The sequence below is a fragment of the Idiotropiscis lumnitzeri genome, chromosome 8 (assembly GCF_059441095.1).
Source record: "Idiotropiscis lumnitzeri isolate Australia: NSW breed Sydney's pygmy pipehorse chromosome 8, RoL_Ilum_1.0, whole genome shotgun sequence".
NCBI classification, from domain to species: domain Eukaryota; kingdom Metazoa; phylum Chordata; class Actinopteri; order Syngnathiformes; family Syngnathidae; genus Idiotropiscis; species Idiotropiscis lumnitzeri.
In genome coordinates this window covers 8882152-8904803 of record NC_142398.1, presented here as the reverse complement: position 1 = coordinate 8904803, position 22652 = coordinate 8882152, and the positions used below count along the sequence as shown (strand labels likewise).

At 39.3% G+C, this 22652-nt stretch overlaps 2 protein-coding genes across 5 annotated transcripts in view; both read right to left on the bottom strand.

Annotated features, from left to right (window-relative positions):
• coro2aa (coronin 2Aa) overlaps positions 1–322 on the bottom strand; it is a 28954-nt gene extending 28632 nt beyond the window's left edge. The window contains exon 1 of the mRNA XM_088303851.1: positions 148–322. Coding sequence (XP_088159977.1) covers positions 148–162 — 15 coding nt within the window. The 5' untranslated portion in view covers positions 163–322. The remainder of the gene's footprint in view (positions 1–147) is intronic.
• Positions 323–1307: 985 nt separating this feature from the next.
• uso1 (USO1 vesicle transport factor) lies at positions 1308–21073 on the bottom strand. 4 transcript variants are annotated; one of them, XM_088303643.1, is made up of 27 exons: positions 20822–21073; positions 20176–20262; positions 18407–18471; positions 17767–17843; positions 17575–17586; positions 16479–16579; positions 15148–15250; positions 15014–15069; positions 14810–14930; positions 13847–14025; positions 13491–13631; positions 13323–13411; positions 12870–13024; positions 12322–12527; positions 11487–11507; positions 9629–9739; positions 9184–9302; positions 8908–9089; positions 7778–7899; positions 7563–7701; positions 6648–6817; positions 6252–6317; positions 6068–6166; positions 5178–5282; positions 4330–4545; positions 2507–2604; positions 1308–1608 (listed from the first exon to the last, which is right to left on the bottom strand). In XM_088303643.1, the coding sequence occupies exons 1-26, from the start codon at positions 20885–20887 to the stop codon at positions 2554–2556; spliced, it is 2859 nt and encodes a 952-aa protein (XP_088159769.1). In that variant the 5' UTR covers positions 20888–21073; the 3' UTR covers positions 1308–1608; positions 2507–2553. The 4 variants fall into 4 exon arrangements, with proteins under 4 accessions (XP_088159769.1, XP_088159770.1, XP_088159771.1 ...); XM_088303644.1 differs by having other exon boundaries at positions 2530–2604; XM_088303645.1 differs by having other exon boundaries at positions 2540–2604.
• Between the last annotated feature and the right edge of the window lie 1579 nt (positions 21074–22652).

Sequence of the window (22652 nt, the reverse complement as noted above, 5' to 3'; positions counted from 1 at the left end):
CTTCATATTTGGTGTGCCATGAACAAAACGTGCTGCATTAAAAGTTAGCAGGTGCACGTGTCACGGATGTTGGAGGCGAAAGTGCTTACTAACACCGGCCAACATGTCGTCTTGCCGCCCGTCCCACAGCGGAGGAGGAGTACTCACCTTCGTGACGGTCATGCGATGGAGCTAGTGGCGGACAGCGGTTCCCCCCCTCCCGCGGAATGGTACCGTGGAAAGCGGATGCCCAGTTAGCGGAGCGCCGGTGTCGTCATGGTGCTCGGCGGTGCTACACACTGACGAGCCCGGGAGATTAGAGCTGCCGAAGGGGTTGGATGAGGAGGAAGAGCTCGGGTAGAGAGGGAGGGAAGGGGGGGGGGGGGGGGGCATGGGCGAGGCCTCGCGAGGAAACATTCAGTACTCAAATTTACTCTTTAAATAAATGGCCACTTTGGGGTGAAAAATTAATAAACGCTACTTTTTACTTCAACTCATCTTTCACCTATATAAGACCATAAAATATAGCATTTTATTTACTAAAATTGACTGTGAAGAAAATGCACAAATATGATTCAAGTACTGGTTAGGTCGATAACGTGCAGTATTAAAGGAAGGTGGGAGGGGACGCTATAGCGCACACAAACTGGTCTCGAGTTCAACGTGTGATCGGCATGCCACAGAAATCGGACGATCAGCTTTGGTGGACGATTGATCAGAATACAACTCATCTAAATGTGTAGTTTCATTCTTGTTCACACATCCGTTGCTTAAAGGTTAACACCATTGCATAATAAATATTAGCCCTTGTGCCTTCGGATGTGTTTTCCATTGTACGATATAGAGCTGAGGTGTCAAACAAATTTCTCTCGCGGGCCACATCATAGTTTTGGTTTCGCTCGGTGGGCCTCCATGACAATGAACCCATATAAATCAATCATTATTATTATTTACAACTGATGGGACAACTAGTTTTTAAAATCAGAATCCAGGAAACTACCATTCAATTCATTTTAAAAGTGGGATAGGTAACAAAGAAAAAATGCTTGCAATATTTTAACGTTTTTAAAATTGACGACAATTAGCAACTTAGGTATTTTATCAAGAAACGTAGTCGTGCACGGTTTGTGTTCGAAGGCCACACTCAATGATGTGACAAGCCAGATCTGCGCCCCCGGGCCTTGAATTTGACACCTGTGCTATAAGGTCTTGTTTTAAAAGACACATATTGTTGAAAAACACGCAAGTCGGGTCACTTGTATCTCAAGGCACCGCCGCAAAAGGTTTTAACCAAATAACTCAAATAATTAAATAAAAATCAAAGAACACAATTTTTACAAGATTTTATTACATATATTGGGCATCACTGTCAGTTAGTGGTTTGCAGGTCCGCCTCAAATTTGACAGAGTTGATTCTCTGGCCTTCTTGGGTGGACTTTGCATGTCCTACCCGTGGTTGCATGTGGTTCCGCCGCTTCCTCCATCTTCCTCCCAGATGCCAAAAACATGCATGTTAGGCACACTGAAGACTCCAAATTGTCCTTCGGTGTGAATGCTTGTTGATCTACAGCGAATTACTGGTGTCTTGGCCAAGCTGTTCCTCGCTTCTCGTGCAAAGTCAGTCAGGTACTGCGTATAAATGAATAACTTAAGTTGAACTATTTTTACATTTGATTGCACAACTCCAAATAAATTGCTCTTTACGTCAATCTGTTAAACTACAACAGTACTGTAGTATCCCCATTGTATATCACATTATGAATTAAATACACCAAATAAAGTTTCTTTAAATCTAATGATCAAGCCTTATGCTGTCTTGGTTGTTGCCACAGGATTTACCGAAAAAATATGTTAAAAAATTTCCTCAAATGGTCAAATTAATAAAACTGTTTATTTCAATACATTCTCATATTCCTGATTTGACACTAGCACAGTTCAGCCGTCATTTTAAAAAATATTATTACATTGGATCTGTGTAGGGAGACAGTAGCTGGATGTGTATTTATAGAACATACTGCAATGGTTTGCTTTGTTTTTCTTTTAATGGAAGGTGTTTGCCCCTCTCTAGTGTTGAACAAGAGACACTACAACGTAAAATGAAGGACACACCCATCCGCACAAACAAATCTGTGACAATGTGATTAGAATGATAACAAATGCAAGCAAACCGCAATTTTTGATTGAGTAAAATTTAATTTACCAACAATTATAATCCTTCCATAACTCTTGCTTTCAAGTTGTCTCATAAATGTTTACGCAGTACAGCTGGATGACAAAAATATTTTTTTGCCCATTTTTACATCTTGTGTCAGTTTTTGCAGCATATCATAGAGCAATTAAATGGGATATTTACGCTACTTTAATGTTTTAAATGTGTCAAGTGAGTTCAAATTAAATTGTGTTGTTTTGACGTGTTTTAACTCTACGAGATGAACGCACCGACTTGTTTTATGACTCAAGATGCTAAAAAGGTGTACACGTGAGGAACGTGAAGAACAAACGTGGCAACCGCCGGAGAGAAAGACACCTGCTTTGATATCAAAGTCCTACTTCCTCACACCGGTTCTTCGTCTTCTAATCCTCGTCTTCGTCGTCCCTGGTGTCCAGCTCGTCCTCATCGTCCACCTGCGGGTAGAAAATGTCTTAATTGGTTACATATATTTTGTTCAGAAACATAGCATGGAGGTCAACTAAAATGTCCATCAAGTCGTGCTCTAAACCAGAGGTCGGGTCTCCCACCTGTTTGGTAACAGGCCGCCCTTTCTAACACTGCACTATACTACATTATTATTACAGTATTTTTATAATTTATGACTACTACAGTTAGCTTGGTATGTTTTATCGGTACAGCAATTATTGGAATTATTGCCAGATCGTTTCCTATGTGTCAAATTCAACGATAAAATACGGCAGTTTTACTTTCGTTCAATAACAGACCAATCCAATCACCTAGTGCCGTTTTAGGAGTGAACATTTCAGGAAACAAGTCTTGCAATATTGCTCATATTGTAGCCAAACCGCTTCCGGCGACACAACTGGGTCAATTTATGGTTTTACGGTTATCACAGGGTTTCCACAGGTATCAGGAAATCTAATTTAACACTTATTGTCATTTTTAATGAAACTTAAAAAAAAATGTAATGGCCATATCCAACTGCATATACACACACAGACACTTATTTCTATATATCCACGTATATATACACTGTATGGCTTTCAAGCGGTTACAATTTTTATTCATAATTAATCGCATGATTTCCCTAGTTAACTTGTGATGAATCACAAATTAATGGCACTTTTCCAATCTGTTCAAAGTGTACAATGTATATTTTTCAAGTTTTTTGTTTTGTGAACATAAAAGTGCACAAATATATTTACAGAATAAAAACAAGGTCCTATCTTTTAGTTCATCGATACAGTAATCTTATCGTGATTTATAAAGTTATTTGAAGTAAAAAAAAAAAAAAGTTACCATACTAAAAAGGAGTGTAAAAATGTGTCTGATGTCTTGAGATAATTTTTCTGCCACTAGGTGGAATTAGCGTTTCATGCTGGACATTGGTGACAGGAACAGAATAATTTTCTTTTCATATTAAGAATAAATTCATTGGAACATGAATAAAGTTGTGGAAAGCTGCCCATTTTGTTTGTTGTAAATTACAACTCGTCTTGTCTCTAGAGAGACATATATTTTTTATTATTGCTAAACGCTGTTAGAGCGACTCATTTGCACAACATTGTTTTAATTGATTAATTAAAACTTATAAAACTAATTTAATTGAGTTCAGTTTTATGTGTGTTGTCATTAGTGACGCAGCTTTCATTCAACTGGGCCAGTAATAACACCAATGAGGTTACATGAGCTACCTTCAGGAGTGGTTGAACAAAATATGCCACAAGTCTCAAGTGCAAGTGACTTGCAGTCACTCCAAGTTACCGGGCATATACTCGGCTCTTGGCTCTCAAAGGGGTCTGGAGGTGCCCATGCAGTTCTAAAGGATTGTCAACCAATCGTGTTTCGAATTAATTCATGTTTCTGGTCATCATATTTCATGCTTTTCAATGCCATTTAAGGCCTGAATTATTACTAACCCATTTAATGACTTTAATGCTTTCTAATAACCCGCGGAAACCCTCCATCATTATCGCCATCATCATAAGGTGTCTTCAAAAGCAAGTGGTTTTACTTCTATTGTAGTTTAACTCCAGAAAAGAGTGATCCAGTCACCTCGTGGCCGTTTACTGGTATTGCCGGGTTACAAAAGAGTGGCAGACCCTTTCCCCACATCACAGTTAGCTCAATTTCTAGTTCTAAGGTCATTATCATCAGTCTCTCCGAGTCATGCATACCGTCTCTCCGAGTCCTTTGAGTCGCTTTTTGAGGTTTTGAATCTTCTGGTCCTGGTCGGCCAGCAGCATGAGAAGGTCATCCTGCTCCTTCTTGGACTCCAACAGGTCCGCTTCAAGCTTGGCCCTCTCCGTCTGCAGGATGGCTGCGGAACTGGTGGACGAGGCTGCCTGTTGCTCTAGCTGCACCCGGCCCTCCTTCAGGTCCTGGACCTCCTCCTGAGGAGTGGACAATGACATAGAAAAAAAGGGGATACAGCAGAGATGCAATGTTGAATCAACACCTATTTATAGAATTATTTTTGACAATTTTTTACAATTCCTTTCCAATCGGAGATGCACGTAAACTTTTCTAGATTAATTTGAAATAGTGTACTGTTATAGAATCTAAAGATTGCAATAAAAACTTTTTTAAAATGATTCATTGACTAATCAACAAAAAAAAGTCATTTCAAAGCTACCTCTAGCTTTAAACACATTTAAACTTATTAAAACCCACTTTTTAAACATTTTGCAAACAAATTTAATCACAAAAAATCTCAGCAAACAAAATTTATACAAAACACTGTAGTTATTGCAGTTTTGAAATTTTTGGCTGTTTACTGTTTTCCCGGCTTTCAATAAACTGCTTAAATGTGCATACATAAAGAAATAAAAAGGTATTGTATACTGTAAAAGCACCCCCCCACCAAAACAACCACACAATATGTAATTGTTATCAATCACAGATTTCTGCAACATAGTTGGAGTATTCGTGACAAAAAAAGAAGGCTGTATGATACAGCAGAGGATAACTGAACAATTTGAATGATTAATTTGCATTAAAGTGAAAGACATTTTTCCCCACACACTTTGAGTCTTTCTATTTCGGATGTCTGCGCGGCTAGTCTGCTCTCCAGTTCAGCCGTCTTGGTGGCATCCAATGAGGAGTCACCGCTTGGGGCAGCACCTGTAGACTGAGGAGGTTCAGTTTGATTATTAACTATATCAAATGTTAAAATAGCCCTGAAATTATATTCTCCTTTTGTTGAGGTTTTCATCATAATTATGCATTCCCGCAGCCTGATTAAGTCCCCAAAGTTTTCAGTTTTATATGTCACTAACTCAGCCTCATCGACAAACTGCACAAATACAGCAGGACTTTGGGGGCGGGGGCAAAATCAATATCAATTTGATTATTAAACAATACGTTTGAAAATTAAGTAAATAAACATTGTTCAACTGTAATTGTGTGGTTTTATTATGTCTGCAATTCATGATTGACATTTGTTGTTTTGTTTCTTTCCCCATAATGCTACGGGTTATGTGCATGCGGAAGTAAATACCCCGTGCCATTACGGGAAACAATGATGAGAGGAAAAGACAGAGAATGATATAATAAAATAAAATAAAAATAATGCTAATAATAAAAAAAAAGAAATATACAATGTTTACTTAGTTAATTTTTCGACATAATGGTATATTTTCCACTCTGTATTTTTTCCTATTATTTCTGCTCCTAGAAAAAAAAAAAAAAAAAAAAAAGTTGGTCTGAACAGTCATAATAGTTTTACGCCACACTGGCAGCTCCATGCAACCCATAGGAATTGCTCTGTACTAAAGTGTACAAAAGACAACAACATTGTTTTTTTATCTCCTTACATCCGAGCAACAGTAAGGCTCCTGCTTGGAGTTTATTTATGCATCGAATATGCCCAATCAAATCCCAAGATGTGTGTTAGTTTGTGGCAAATGCATTTACCTCTGTTTCACCTCCTCTAAGCAGGCACTCATTGTCTGTCTTTAGCTGGCTAATCTCGGCTGCCTGCGACTGGACCTGACGCCTCAGAAGTGCCAACTCCTAGAAGCGACACCAAGTCATGGAGATGAACCACACAAGCACCATGCATCATCACCATCATCAACGGCGGCAAAGTGTCGGTCACCTTGAGGAGTTCTGCGTTGTCCGGGTCTCCTGTGGCGTCCTCGGTTGGCTGAGACCCATTCGACCGCTAAGAGAACAAGCACAATCAAGTACGTAAGGTGTACTAACAATTCTTGACCCTTAGGGTAATTTCACTAAAGCATGTAACAAACATGCTGTTCAGAACATAGAAATGTTTTATATTCTGGGAAAAAAAAGAGAGCATAAAAATCCTGGAACTATTCTGAGGCTTCCTGCAATGTACATTCATGCATGTAGGGTATAAAATGGGCGCCATCCCGAAATGTAATATTCATTTGATGCAAATTAATGTCGAAAAAGGCAAGATTCTCGTTGCATGTTGCCTCTTACTACATATCCACTGTGGTGGTGTACAAAGTCGTAAGTCACTACTAACCAAGGAGTCAATGATGGCGTCTTTTTCACCCAGCTGTGTCTGGAGGAAGGCGTGATGACTGCGCAGCTCTTCCATCTCTTCTCGAAGCTGCGCCGCCTCTTCAGTCTGCATGCCATTAAGGTGGGCGCCATCTCCTAGCGTGTTGTTGGCTTGACTCGATGTTTCCTTTCCTACACACATACAGGTTTCATTTTTAACACTGACAAATGGGCCAGATCAGGTCATTCATATGGAAGGCATGACACTTAAAAAGGTTGAAATGTGTATGTAAAAACATTTTAGACTTGAATGATGATGATGATAATAATAATAATAATAATAATACATGTTTTATTGCATTTTTTAGGATTACATAGATTACATAAATTATAATTATGTAATAATTATTATTTTATGAAATAATAGAAAAATTAACTGTATATCCAGAAAATAAAAAGATATCCTCTTTCGATTAAAATAGGTAATAATTAGGGATGTTTGATACCACTTACGTTTCAGACCGATACCAGTACGACTATTGAGTCTGAGTCCTCACAGACCCCAAGTATCTATACTACAAGTACTTTTGATGTAAAAAAATTAATTTAAGACCACAACAACAAAATTGTGAGCAAAGACCTTTTAAACGGAGATGATTTATCCAGCGAACTGCTTCCAGGGAGAATTTACTCAATGTCAGAATGTTTTTGCCTAAAGTATAGGTAGGTAGCTGGTATCATCAGCCTCCACAAGTACCAGACAGCTTCAAATGAGGCTGTATCAGCACGATACTGATAGCTGCCTTTGGTACTCACCCATCCCAAGCAATAATGAATAAAAGAAGCTAAAAAAAAAAATAGACGCTTGGGCTGATGTTGAGTTTGTTGCTGTCTACAAATGCGCAGTTAAAAAAAAATAGTGTGTAGGTGAACATACCGAGCTTGAGTTTGAGGAGATTGTACTGGTCCTTGTGCTGCTGGATCTGGCTCAGCTGCTGGGCCATGGTGGCCTGCATCTGTTCAGTCTGGGTGGTCATGGAGGACACCTGCTCCTTCAACTCCTGTATCTTGGCGTCCTGACCACAAAAGCAAAATCAATCGCACAAGTACTCAAGCTCTGGATGTGAGTTATCCCTCAAGAAAGGTTCTTGCCTGCTCCCTGATAAGTTCTTTGTACTGGGTGACGATGTTGTCATGCTGCTCCAGCGTCTTCTTTACTTCCTCTTCCTTCTTCTCATCTTCACTGGACTTGTGGACCGCCTTGGTTATCACACCTACGTACGCCAGAAAGGCAAATCAGTTTTGAAGTATTTGAGAAAAGACATTTCAAAAGTCAAACAAACCATGTGCATTTCTTTGGCTTTATATTTTGGGGGTACAGAAAGACAAAAAACGGAACAAATGACATTGTGAGGACATGCTTGTAGTTAGCTTTTTTTTCTCCCCCAATTTTCAAATAAATGGGCTGCCATCACACAAGATACGTATTCATTAATTATTAATTAGTTTCCACAAAATATTCAATTACTGTTTTAACTGTTCTTGTTGTTGAAAGTGCAATATACTGTAAATAAAGTTGAGTGTGTTCAGACGAAGTAAAGTCAGTCGTTAGGGAATTGTAGATTACTTTGCTACGCGTTACCATGTGACCTTTTTTTTTAATCTTGCACACAATCACTCCATATACATATATAAACAACTAAAACTAAAAGCAACTAAAAACAGAGTATTTTCAAAAGTATGAAAATCGGTTGTTCTATTTTTTAATCTCAAAAATATAAAAAGTATAGTGAAAAATCCCAAACTACAATAACCCTGCAGACTTCAGGTCATGCAAAGAACTGAAGCCAAGATTCTGATACTCAACAGCCTGAAGTCGGTACTTTTCCCTGGCATTAGGTGAACACCTGCTCTAAGAGTTTTTCATCAGTGGTGGAGTAGCAGGCCTTTAAAACTCATCAAAAAACTAATTTTTATTCTTTGGCTTTTGACTCGGCATGAGATTTGCCTGCTTAATGTTTTTATGCTTTTTACGGTCGTCATTATTAGTTTGTTTTATTGTTTGTTGTTGTATGACTTACTTTTACTCCATGTACACCACCTTGCATACAGCGCTGGTCGTCTTAAAGTGTTTTATAATTACAAGTGAGATAAGAATTTATATGAAATGTCAAATCTTATTTTTCTTGCACATATTTTTTGATGACAGCCGTTTGGAACTTATACTGTTTGGTTTCCAATAACAGAAAATGAAACCTCAAAGGTTTCCCTTGTGTACTGACCCTCCAGTTCTTTCACCAGCTTGGTGAACTCGTGGTCAAAGAGCATCTGGTCCGGAGCTGGGAAAACCGGCTGCGGCTTCTGGGCAGCGCGCGAGTACAGCTCATGTTTAGTGACAAAGCCTAGTTTCTCCACAAAATTCTCCTTGCCGATACGCTTCTCGATTAGCTGCTTCAACTTCTCTCTGAGGAGAACAACGAACACACACAGAGACAAAAGAAAAGTTCAGCCGCAAGTAAACAAGTGATGTTGAAGCGGTGCGGAGGTGAGGAGCTCACTTGGTATAGTTCTCCAGCGAGTTGTCGTTGTAGTAAATGCAGATGCCCAGCAGCAGCGCGCACAGGCCTTGCACCAGACGTTCGTCCTCTCCCAGGTTCTCAGAGATCTGTGCAGTGAGCTGCAGGGGTGTGAGAGTCAAGGACACTTAAAGACAAAAAATTATATTAGCAGTGCGGAGAAGCTTTTATGCACATGCTTTGCTGATGTTTGATATCAAACTTCTGGGTCACATTAACACATTCAATTAACTTGAAATCAAATTCAATCCTGTCGCCCAAATTTCAACTTTGCATTTTTGATCTGAGCACAATTTTGAATTTTGAAAAATCTTGTCGTTGTTTTTGGATTAAAATACAAAGAACATAATTATTTCTGTCTTTTCATTTTCATTTGCCGATCAAAAATAGAGAGAACCATCGCATAGAGCACAGCTATTGAGGATACAAAGGGGACGTTTTCCTGATTGTGTAGAAAGTGGGTGACGGCGATGGGGCAGTTGTTGATCCACGTGCACAGTAGCATGAGTAGACCCACCCTGGTCTGCACCTTGCTGCCCTGAGGAACACAACACAGGTATCTTGAATTCAATTTTGGAAAATCTCAGTTTAATCTTTGCATCCTAATTAAATCAATAGTTACTCCATTTTTTTCATCCCCCATCAGCCATTAGTTACAAGCAAGCGTATTTTACACATCCTGAAAATGTTTTTTTCAAAAAAGGTACTTTTATTTTAGTACAGTACTTAATAAATACTGTTTGTAAAATTAAATAAATAAATGCAATAGTTGCAATTTTCTGTGCAAATATATATTATATATATATATATATTAAATATATATATTAAATTACAAAGTCAGTAATGCAGTAATGCATAGCAGAATCTGTGAAAAAGCAGTAATTAATAATGTTAGCGGGAAAAAACAGCATCAGCGGACATGTTAGGTACAGCAGTACATGCATCTCTTACAAAATCAATGATCTTGGCATGAATGTGGGAGAACACATTTTTCAAATGAGCGGCTTGCTTATAAATACAGACTAAATATTCGTTCATAGTTTTTTTAAATTTTTTTAATTATGAATCAGTCCACCTCTTGTGGGGAACAAAAATATGAAAATGCAGCCAAATATCCCTTAAAAACACAGTGAGAAGGCAAGAAGCTGTAGCTGCAGGCTGCAAACCACATGCAACAAGCTAAAACCTATTAAGCCTTTCACAACATAGGCAGTTTATAAAAGTCACCTTTTCAGAATTAGTCTCCAAGTAGGACATAATGCACAAAATTGAAACAAACAAAATCACTTTTTGGACAAACAAAGTATGCTGGAACAGGCTACAAATGCTGTCAGAGTACTGTAGAAATATGGTCAGAACTCCTTGATTAAGAAGTACTGACTAACTAGTATCTGTACTGCGGGCCAACAAGCGTTAAGATGATGTGCCATATGGAAAGTGCTTTGTTACAGCTTCAACTGTTGTGAAAAGCGCTATATGAATATAGTTGTATTGTACTATATTGTATGTACTACATTTCATTAAAACAACAATGTGCCTGAATGATGATTTCCATGGCCACCCAATGAGGTTAAAATAAAACAGGTTGTACAAAAAAAAGGTTGTTGACCGCCTGCGGAGTAGAAGAGGGATCTGTTAAGATGTCATTTTAAGAGAGTTGTAAGTGAATAATATTTTTAATCTTAATAGAGATGATCGAATTGTGTATTATGTAATTGATAAAGGAATGTGAAGAATTTGTATGTTATAAATGCTAATAATTAATAACACTAGTTATTCCAATTAAATATTTGGGGGCATGGCAAATATTTTTTAAGATGGCAAAGTTGACTTGGCAATTATCCGCCTTTGAAGGTAATATAGGTAACACATCAATTTTATTCAAACCAAATAAACTAGAGAAAGATATATAAAAATTGATATGTACAAATAAGGGCCTCCACCCAAATCCAATTTATAATGCTGCAAATGACCCTAGACACCTGGTGCTCGGCAGTGGAGTAAACAAACGCTGTGTTGGGCCCCCAAATAAAGAAATTTGGTACCTGAAATCCCAGAAGGGGTGATTGTGCACCAGTGCAACCTGATAATATATAAGCTGCGCTATAAAAAGGGGGAACCAGGAGTTGCTAGTCACCAAGATCCCCGTCACACACGCACGCACACACACGCACGTAGCCCCTCCCCCCCAGAAGACCTTCCTCCAACAAAAGCCAAGCTGAGACACAAGTTAAAAAAAAACACGCTGAAACTACACAAACACATGTAGCACGCACTTTACTCACCCGACGGATGATCTTATCACCCTGAAAAACCACAACGTGACACCGCTTGAATCAATGAAAGTCATCCTCGGGCCACTAAAAGTGGGCTTTTCTAACTTTTTGATTTTCCTTTTTAACTGTAACAGTAATTCAACAAAACCACTTGCACCTCAAAATGCTACAGGACAGTAATTCTCAAAGTGTGGTAGAGAATCATTGCCGAAAACTTTGACATTCTCGGCATTAGCATGAAAAAACTGTTTGGCTATACTATATTCGGTAATTTTTTCAATTTGATTTACATGAGTAATATATATGATTTTAATTATTAAGTATACTTTTTATTTTCTTGTATTCAAATACAATATGTACAGTAACAGTAAATATTGTTACATAATGTAACAGGTGAAAACCCCCAAATTCATATTTTTTCACTAATCGATACTGATATGTATATTGTTTTCACGCAATATAAAGTAATTTAAAGTGGTGAAAAACAGTTTGAAAAAAATTTACATTGGCGCTCTTGAATGCAACTCAGCTCTGTTGCAAAACAGCATCTATTTCCACAGTTTGCAGAGGCTGTGTGGCGTAATTGTCATCCGGATTTAATTTCTGGTTGTTTTTAGACAATAAGGAATAAAAATAGTTAGGTTGGTTACATTTCAGTTGGCTTGTTTTGTTAAAACGATCACTGACCCATGGTTTACATTTATTGTCAAATATTTTTGCAGACCTCCATGCTACGGCCCGCAAACCGCCAGGGGATCCGGGGACCACAGTTTGAGTACCACTGGACTAAAACACTATCTCCACCCACACCACCTTATGAGTGTCCACTTGGCCCCCCGTCTACCTGGGAGAGGATGTTGGTGCACTGCTGCAGCAAGGAGACGGGAGGCTTGCCCAGGCTGGTGGCCAGTTGGACCCTCAGCAGTTGCTCCTTCTGGGTGAGGTTGTCCTGCAAGGCGTGCGCCAGGGCCACCGATGCGCACCAGTTGGACAGCGAGTCGGCCGAGAACAGGCCGCCGCACAGCAGCTGTCCGGCAGAGATGGAATTGGCTGAGGGACGCAAACAACACAAACGGTTGCTCAATACATCGGAGTAATGATGGAGAATAAATGTGTTAATAAAAAAGAAGACATTTTTATTTTGAATTAAAAATTTAAATGACAATATTCACTGTGATTGGCAGCATGCGCTTTACAAGAATGAGTCAAAAGAGAACATGCATTTTTTTTTAACCGGACAACACGTTACCTTATCATTTACCTTATGGAGAACTACGTGTTTATTCAGATTTCCACCGAAACTGAATGGATTTGTGGCAAATTTGATGAAATGCCTCCCTGCTAACGTCATGTCGCTAATAATAGCTGACTCGTATGAAGAGTGTGACTGACCGTCAATCGTGGAGGGCAACAGCGTGGCCACGATCTCCCCTTGCCCTTTCTGGTTCTTGTACAAGAAACATTGAAAGCAGTAGAGCACGGCGCAGCGTAGCACAAAAGGTTGTCTCTCGTTGACCATGGACATGAGCAGGACCACTATAGCAGGTCTACGGACCAAAACGAGAGGAGGGGACATGGTAGAGATGTAGTGAATTTCAGCCACCATCTTGGTGTCAAAATAGTGCTTTGACACCATTTTGTGCCAACTTGGTATCAAGGAACTATTTAGAAGTGATTGAGTAGTTTCATTTCGACATCTTGCGTTTGGGGTTGGGTGGTTTACTGCTTTCTTATTTAGTCAGGGCTTTTGTGACATGATGTGGCATTTTAGGGCTTTGCAGATAGAGCACACCAACATAAATATTTGAAGCTGGTGATTACTCTTTTGTCCATTTGTTGTCTTACCTGGGTGGGTTCGATGGCGCATTGACTGATGCAAAGTAGTCCTGGTTGACCTGTGAGCCCCTGATTACTTCTGACACAGTGTTGATGGTCTGTAAGGAAGCAGCGACAGAAGACTTGAAAATGAAAAAAGCTCACTTGTCCAGTTGTGTATTACTGATTGCTATTTACCTCGGTGAGGATGTCTGCCGGCACGCCGGTGGCCATGAGGATGGTGCACAGCTGCTGCAGCAGGCCACAGTGGTACATGGACTTCTGACAGCTGGCCGTAGCTCCCGGTGAATTCACCGGGGATACCATGACTCGCACCAGCTGGGATCAATGAGCAAAGTGTATTTTAGTTGTGTCGCCATAAAACAGAGCGAGGATTATACTCAAAATTATCAATGAATTCAAACACATTTGCAACATATACAATGCAAATATATATTTGAGGGAGGGGATTTTGTGGAGGTCAGAACCCAAATGAGCTTATGTTAAAAAAATAAAATTAAATAAAAAAGGCCTACTAGAATGCTGTATGGTACCTGCAGCATGAGATGGAGGTTGGTGACCTTCTGTGCCGACCAGCCCGAGTTGTCGTCACCGACTTCGAACCATGGCCTCATGCGCTGGATGAAGGAGCCCTCTTTGAAGAAGTTCTGGTTGGAGCTGTTGTTCTTGAGGAGGTTGCGCAATAGGAGCAGGCAGTCCTCCACCACAATGCCTGCGCACAAAGACACCCAACACACAAACAAGCTTTGTTGGAGGTAAATCTTGTGTCAATTCAGATTAGTGAGGCGCGAAATTCCACCAGGATTTATTTTTTGATTGATTTCAGCATTTTGTAGCAGGTATGGCAAAAAGGAAAAATAGATAAATATGACAGCCCTCATTGCCAAATGATTTTTTTTGTTTATATTTGAAAAGATTACAATGTCGTTTTAATAGAGGTGTGTAAAGTATGGCCTAAAAGCATTTACATGATCAAAAGTCAAGTGTATTTTTTTTCTCCCTAAAATTGTTTAAGGTATTTTGTTTTGTTCATTTAAAGTCACTTTTATTATTAATTGGTAAGTTATTTTCATTGGAAAGATATGTTATATGGATGTACTATTTATTTTTACAACCCTATATAATTGGTTAATGACTTGTTAATAATACATTCATAATGAGAATGGATTATTGCATTGGACTGCACAATTGCTCATTGAGGAGAAACATGTGTAGGGCTCCCGCTAATTACAGCAACGACATTTGGCATAATGAGTGGTATTTAAATCACTTGTTTTTATTTGTTTCCATGCCACTCCGTCAAATTATGTTGTCTTGTGAAACCGGTCTGTGGCGCAATAAAGATTGGATCATTGTCGATGCAGTGTGTGAAAGAGCACAGTTGCAATGCTGGCCCCGATACTGTAAGGACAGAAGACGAGACCGAGGGGTTGTATCAATTAATTGGTTAATGTACACTTGTATTGTGAGAATTCCTGCAATGGAGCTTTTTGTACCTCCGTCACTGCTGCCCTCTTCTGTGATGATATCCAGGAGGCGCTCAAAAGCGTTCTCAAAAGCCACAATCTTCTGGATGGCAGCGTTGCCTTTGGTCAGCTGCTGCAGCAACAACAAGCCCTGCGGAGGTATGGAATGGCTCAATTAGGTTCTGAATGGAATTTAAAAAATTGTATTGAATCAAAAAATTTTGAAGCGCTCACGTCGTTACGTATCACTTCTCTGGAATCAGCCAACAAGTCCATCAACCTGGAGACACCTGCAAGTGCAAGCAATTCTTTCACACATTCTGGAAAGAGCTAGAGGACATGCGGAAAACAAAGGATGACAAACACACCCATGGGGCTGACCAGGATGATGCTCTGCAACTGGACACACTGGTTCCTCAGAAGGGCCGTCAGCAGCTTCACAGCGGGCCAACGCACGTGGAAGTCAAACTCCTACAAATAAAACATGCGGAAAGAAATGCAGGGCAGAGCAGAAGTGGCCTCTGTAAAGTTGACTTTGAAAGAGGAAGTGCTATAGCAGTGCATGTCCCAAAAATACTTTCTTTCCGCAAATTATTATTCAACTACAGGTGGTGGGGGTTAATTATTTGGCGTGTGGCATTTATTTATATCCGAATTTTTTTTTCCAAATAAATAAACCTGTCAAAAAAAAAGCAATGTTTATGTAACGCAGCTGCTGTTTTGGTTAGCAATAGTTCAACGGGACTCAAGGGTAATGTGATTTTAAGGACGTGTTTATATGTACACATTATAAAATTGCATTTTTAACTCTTTGTCAAGGGGTAATAATAAAAAAATATATAGGCATCTATTATAGAGATAATACGTTTGTTTTGGTTTTTTTTGTTTGTTTTAGTTTTTTTTTTTTTTATTGATGAACCAAGTCACGCTACTTGAGGGAGGAATTTGTCTTTAGTGGATGACGCCAATTGGGCCTCTGCCTCCAAAGGCAAGCTCACTCTTCCCACACTCCAACTCGCTTATCCAATCACATTCAGACACCTTAGAAGCCTCACAGAAAGTCGGGACATGTAGAGCTTAACAATTCACGTGGTGACACAATTGCAGCATTGTTACAGTATTCTAGTTTTTTTTAGAAAAAGGAGGGAATGTTTGGCAATAGTCTTTCTTAACTCATTCACAACCAGCCCAGTAAAAAAAAAAAGGATTTTGACGTATTTATCCGTCAATGGTATTGAATAAGTTAAAGAGGCGGGCAACACACTTGTGCTTTTTTTGCATTTGATAGACTTGCATGTTTTACAATTGACTGTGCTATAGGTCTTATTGCTAATAACATCTTTCCACATGCTTGAGTCAACGCTGCTTGTTTTCTGTGAAGCGTCCGCGCTGTTAATGCCAAACGATGTTTGACAATTAGATAACTGTCATTGCAGAGGGGAAACGTTAATACGTTGACTACTCACGTCAACCCTTAACATGTAATATTAAATACTATAAAAATACATAAAATGTTTTTACTATCGAAAAAAGGTCCAAGTAAAGTCTTCCTCCCGAATAACCACTAACTTGAATAAACACTTTGTAGTCTCGGCAGTAAACTAAATAAACACCCCGCCAGCCACTTTATGAGGAGAATGAGTGGTACTCTAACCCCTAACGTAAAGGCCATTGCGCCTCATCTCTCAGAGAGCAGTACCTCCAACATGGTGAGGAGCAGCGTGATATGCTCGGAGTCCTGGATGAAGGCTTCTGTGAACTTGGCGCCAAGGTCATCTGCCTGCTTCTGGGCAGTCTCATCTGTAAAAAAAAAGAGAAGGAAATGACAGATGAGTTTGTGCGGGGAGCACAAAGAAATACTGGAAGACCTATTAATGGAGGGAGTTTGCCGCATTCACCCCAAGTTAGTTGTCAGCTAGCACTGACTGAAAGCTCCTTAATTGGATTGGAAGTTTATTGGCACCAAACAGAAATCCTTTGACACAGGTCACAGTGAAGTCGAATATGGCACTGGTTCAAGTTATAAATATCTCCATTTGTTTATTAAATATACATTTTTTTACACATAAATGGATTATTGCTCTGGTTTTAGTAATTTTATTTTATTTAATTCATAGTTTTATTTAGTGCCCAAAGCCTTTGTCTTTGTTGTTTTTTTTTTTTATTGTTTTTTGAGGGGGGTGGGGTTGCAACTGCATGCTTTTTGGGGACGTGGATCAGCCTAAAATAATTAGGAAAAAAAAACTGCCAAAAATCCACCTGAAAAGGCCAAAAACTGACCATAGCTAACGCAAAGACATGCCTAATCAGAGTTCCTGGTTGACAGTATGGCGCCCATAAACCCATTGTCAGGCAGTGTGTTGAGATCATAGAATGTCCAGACGTTGTTTTCTACAACTTTGTGGGAAACAACACGGAGCCGCCACAATTTGGGCTGATAAATTGTTCAAAATCCTGCTTGAGTCTGCGGATGTTCCTTACTGGTTCTCCGTCTCTTACCAAAGCATTTCACTCACTGCACTTATTTGTTGCTGCAAGCAGCTTCCACTCCTCCTCAAGCCAAAAACACTTGATTAGTCCTTAACATTTGCCTTGGCTGGGTTCTCTTTAAAAGGCAAAGATGGATAAATGTCTCAATATGCTTGCTTGGAAGACGTTTAGTTTCAGTAGACTAGTAAAGTCAACACAAGTGTCTCTAAATGTTTTACTAATGATGGCCTCTGTCAGGTGTGCAGATGTTGGTGGAGGGTTATGAGAAAGGGGGGGGGCAATCATGCGCAGAGAAAAAATTTTACCTTCTGATTCGTCTGTGAGGTTAAGACATGGAAGAGAAGAAGAGAGAGATGACAATCTTTACATTTAAAACACGAACACCGTTGGTGTACAGGAAGAGAGCAATGCACACTGAGTGTTTGTCCACAACACCACCACATTGACACCTTTAAATGACATTCTCTATTTCTAATCAGTGGCAACGTCTGCACTACCTTGCTCTTCATCCTCATCGTTGCAGATAATGTTGTACAGCGTGTCCAATGCGTAGCCGAGGATTTCAGAGTCAGACCTGTTGGATTTCAAAGCAAAAATGGGAAGAGTAGTGTTGTACAATCACTGCAGATTCAGCTCAGTTAGTGGAGCCCAGAGTTTGAAGTAAACATGGTGAAGCTGCATTTAGCTGTTATGCTGCACACAAATGGAATAAGATGCCAACACAGGAGAAGTCAGCCCAGAGTGTAAATGCTCAATCTCAAACCTTTGATTAAGATCCTCAAAACAATTTTAAATATGTTTCATTTTGGATATGCTGAAGTGTGAAATTATCAAAGGTGTTATGGCGGCGGGAGTTTGTTAGTAGTTCAGAATCAGAATCCCCTTTATTGTCATTCATCATACTCAATGTGCAACAAGATTAGAGAGCTCTCCACTCCAGCGCAATACAATAGTATAATTTAATATATAAATTAGATTAGTTGAATATTAAATAGAAAATAAATATGAAATTGGATAAATAAAAACACATTATGTTGCAGTTCTACAAGGTAAGGCTAGTTCAGCATGGAGATGGCTCTCGGGTTTCCCAATAGAGGAAAAAATAAAAGACAATCAGTGTCAACTGTATTGCAATACCTGTCAGTTTGCAGGATGTTTATTAAGTGGTCCATTGCTTGTGTGCCAACCTCCATACGATATTTCTGCAAAACAAATGGCAATCATTTCAACACAGGTAGGTCAATAGAAGCCACACAATTAAAAGGTATTTCCGAATTCCATTTGTCCTGATACACTCAAGGAAATACAACTCAACTCACAATTCCTGGCAATGATTAGCTCATGTTAGAAATGTTTCATCATTTCATTGATGACAAAATAAATGACAAGTCAACATTCAAGAGCGTGCATTGTTTTCAGCTATGAACGTTTCCTAAAATAATAGCCTCACTTCAACTAGACAGCAGGTCTGTCAATCAGTTGAAAAGGAAACGCCGCACCTTGAATAGGCACCTGCTTAATATAAGAGGTGATGTCACAAGGTGCCTCTATCAATCCATCTATCAATCTATCCACTTTAACGAGGGCCGCAACCATTGCACTGCAACCACTGCACTGGGTGATAAACATCTGACACCACACTGAGTTGGTGTGGCATCTGTAAAGCTCACTTTTAAGGTGGGCATCATGTAAGACAGAATGAATGATAGATAGACAGATAGACATATAGATAGATAGTAGTGATGGGTAGATGAGGCATCCTGTATTGTTTTGACACAGTGACACAATGTATTGACACTGTGTTGACACTGTGTTGCTGAATACTGACACCTGGTGGACTTGCAGGAAATATTTGACAGGGTCATCTGACACTGATCTGTCAAACTAATTTTATCCAATTCCATTGATTAGCGACGTGATGTGTTTTTATATATCCTATTTCTTATTACTTTCCATCGCACTAATTATTCTCTTATCTAATTTATATATTTAACTGTATTATTGTTGTATTGCACTGGAGAGGGGAGCTCTCTAATCTCGTTGCACACTTGAGTACAATGACAAAGGGATTTCTGATTCTGATTAGGCATTTGCTTTCACATTATTTTTACATACACGCAATTTCATAAAAAAAATCTTTGATATTTGAGACGCAGTTGATAAATTAAGAGAACATCTGTATGAATGCCCAAATAAAAGTGTTGTGAATGACAATGGACTCATTGTAATTAAAGATTTTTATTCAAAAGAAATTAGTTTCTCCAGCGTTTTGTTATTCAGTCTATTTCTTTTTTTGAGGCAATTTCCCCCGCCTTTGAGAAAATCCTCTCACAAGGCACTGAAGAGGCCGGTGTGCACAACGCCTGTGTGGCTAATATAAATAGGTGAGGGAACGTTGCCTCCATGGACTTCCAGTATAAGAGCGGGTCTTCCGTACGTGCAACGTGTCCTGCTGACGTATCGCGCTGCACCTCTGAGTGCGCATCAACAGTGACGTCTTTCATCTTGCGGATATTTAATGCAAAGTAACGTGCCAATAACTCGATGCTTGTTTTGAGCGTCCATCCTGTTGATAGATGCGCTTCCTTATGAACACAGTTTGGCGCGCGACCGCTGTGTCGACACGATTCTGGTAGTGGTCACGTGACTTTCTCAAAGCAGTACGCGCACCGACACGGGGTTTGCCCTGGAAGCTCGGCGCGCGCATCGACGCCTCGGTGTCGCTGGACCCATCACTAATAGATAGATAGATAGATAGATAGATAGATAGATAGATAGATAGATAGATAGATAGATAGCATACATACATATGTACTACTATCATGAACTGTGAGGGGCAGTACCTAAGAAGTGGCTCTCAGGTTCAAAATTGTCATTGACCACTGATTTAACAGTTGAGATCTTACCTTAGAGAGGGACTTAAGTGCACGGACAGCATCCCTGCGATCTTCGAGGAGAGTTGACGAGGCAACTCTGTCACACAATTTCTGGATCTGTCACCAGAGGCAATTGTATTATTGAACTCGGCTTTCTGCCCAAAAACGATAATCGCCAATTCTGATGTCATTCCAAATGTTGAAGAGCACACGCCAAACAATTTGGACCATATAATGCAGATAAAGAAACTATATGATTGGCTCAATATATGATTCTGACTGCTAAGCAAGGTTTGTCTTAACAAATGTATACTCGATCGTTGATAATAACTTCATACATCATCGCTATTATAGATACAGTTAAGCAAAGTGACATACAATTCCTTGATCGGTTCAAATCCATTTGCAACATCATAACTAGTTTCGCGACCATTTCATATTAAAATACATTTAAAGAAAAAACAATTATCAAGGCAACAAGTAGCAAAGGCAGTAAATGACAGGTTAGCAACATTAGCATCGACACTAGGCAATGTAATTAGACGAGGCTAATTACTTCATTAAACGGAGGACGCCACGTACATGTTTAAAGTTTAAAGGCACTTTTAAATACGAATTTGATGTATTGGGAAGCAAATGCTAAGCTAATCACAGCCAGCAGGGGTTAGCTTCATACCGTCTCCGCTCCGGTCGGCTGCGGCCCGGCTGCCTGCCCGCCCATCACTCCCCTGATGAAGTTCATCTTTGCAGACGTCCCCTTTGCGACCCCTCCGAAGACGACACCCCGGAGTCTCTTCTACGTGATTCGAGTGAGCGGGGAGGGTAATATTGAGAAAAGTGTACACAATGATGTGTTGTTGTAGTTTTTAAATTATTTTGTCAGGTTGACAGTTCGACCCCGGAACTCCTTGCGGGAGAAGGAGACTGCGCATGCGCGAGGACGTGGCGATACGTGGCCCATTAGTGGCTATTTAAAGGGCGAGGACAAAAAAAACATCTGGGACAAGGTACGTGGGGCATTTGGGCCAAAATATAAACAAACGATTCGAAATATTTATAAATACGGAAAGCAGTTTGGGCCAAATTGAGCCAATAATAACAAAGCAACCAAATGACAATAATTAGGGTAAGCAGTTTGGACCAAAATTAAGTAAATTATATAAAACAGCAAAAATGAAATAATACATACAAAGACCATTTTGGGCCTGATTATGGAAATAAAAACAACGCATTTGGATCGATAATAATTATTGATTTCAATGTACTATATCATTCATGTAGTAGCATAATGGATGATGAAAATAATAATAAATTAATTTAAAGGAGAAAAATTGTAATATCACTGTCTCTAAGTGTGGGCTGGTAACGGTCGTTGTAATAAAAAATAAATAAAAAGGGAAACATTAAATCATATTTGTTTAAATTATTTGATTAAACTGACAGTAAAATTAAATTCATTCCTCTCTGGCCCCATCTTATGCCTCCAATGTCATTTTTAATTATCATTTCAAAACATATCAGAGCCCTTCAAAACTGGCCAACCACAGACACGCACACGCTCACGATCTGTCGGCTGGTCTGGCTGCATCACTACAGCTCACAAGAGATAGTTTTCTTGGAAGGATTATTCAATTTCGGTTATTACATTAGTTATTACAAATAAGGAATTGGGCATGCCATTGCTGGATCGTCAATCAATCCACCTCTTATACTTTTTTATTATTTGTGCATTCCAAAAGACACATCAAACCGGTAAGGTTTCATGTTTGGCACCTTTCCAACGTGAATAATCCATGCCACTAGCGATGCAGGCTTGATTTATTCCATCTACTTGTAAACAGTACATGTGAACAGCAGTCACGTGCACGTTTGTGAGGGGCGTAGCTTTTGCTCAGTGACGCAAGAGTTGGCCAGATAGCTCTTGTATGATTGTAAATTCGGGTTGGGCCTCGGGTAATAAAGTGCATCTGCATCTGTCATCCTTGACCACATTAGAGGGCATTACATTATGAAATGCAGGTACTTGACTTGGAATTAATTCATAAAACAAGAACTGTAATTTTAAGTAAATGTGATTTTTTTTTAATTTAATGACTAATGAATTATTTAACTATTGCTTTGTTTATGATTCCTTTTAGTGTTTAATCTTGAGCCAAGGTTTTATTTTCTAATTTAAATATTTTCTTTAATGTTTGCTTCAACAGAGCATTTGTTTTTACATGATTTTTTTAAAAATACAAATTAAGAGAATTTAGATATTTTCAGTAAAAGTATTTTTTGTGAGGATGCAGTGAGCAGTCAAGTGGTTTTCTTGTATTTATGTACCTTCTAATAAGACTATCTACAGTCGTGTTAGAGTTATGCAGTAGAGGGTTCAAATCCGCATTCATGTTCTCCCCTTGCATGGATTTTTATTCTCAGAGTTAATGGTGTGAATTTTAGTGTAAATGGTTGCCCTGAAATAGGCTGGCACCCAAAGTCAGCTGGGATAGGCTCCATTCCACCCT

Coding starts and splice junctions, on each gene's coding strand:
- uso1 (XM_088303643.1), bottom strand. CDS start 20,887: ATGAACTTCATCAGGGGAGTGATGGGCGGGCAGGCAGCCGGGCCGCAG. Junction 15,251..16,478: donor TGCTCCTCACCATGTTGGAG/GTACTGCTCTCT, acceptor TTTTATTTGTAG/GAGTTTGACTTCCACGTGCG. Junction 12,528..12,869: donor GTTGCCCTCCACGATTGACG/GTCAGTCACACT, acceptor TGCGTCCCTCAG/CCAATTCCATCTCTGCCGGA.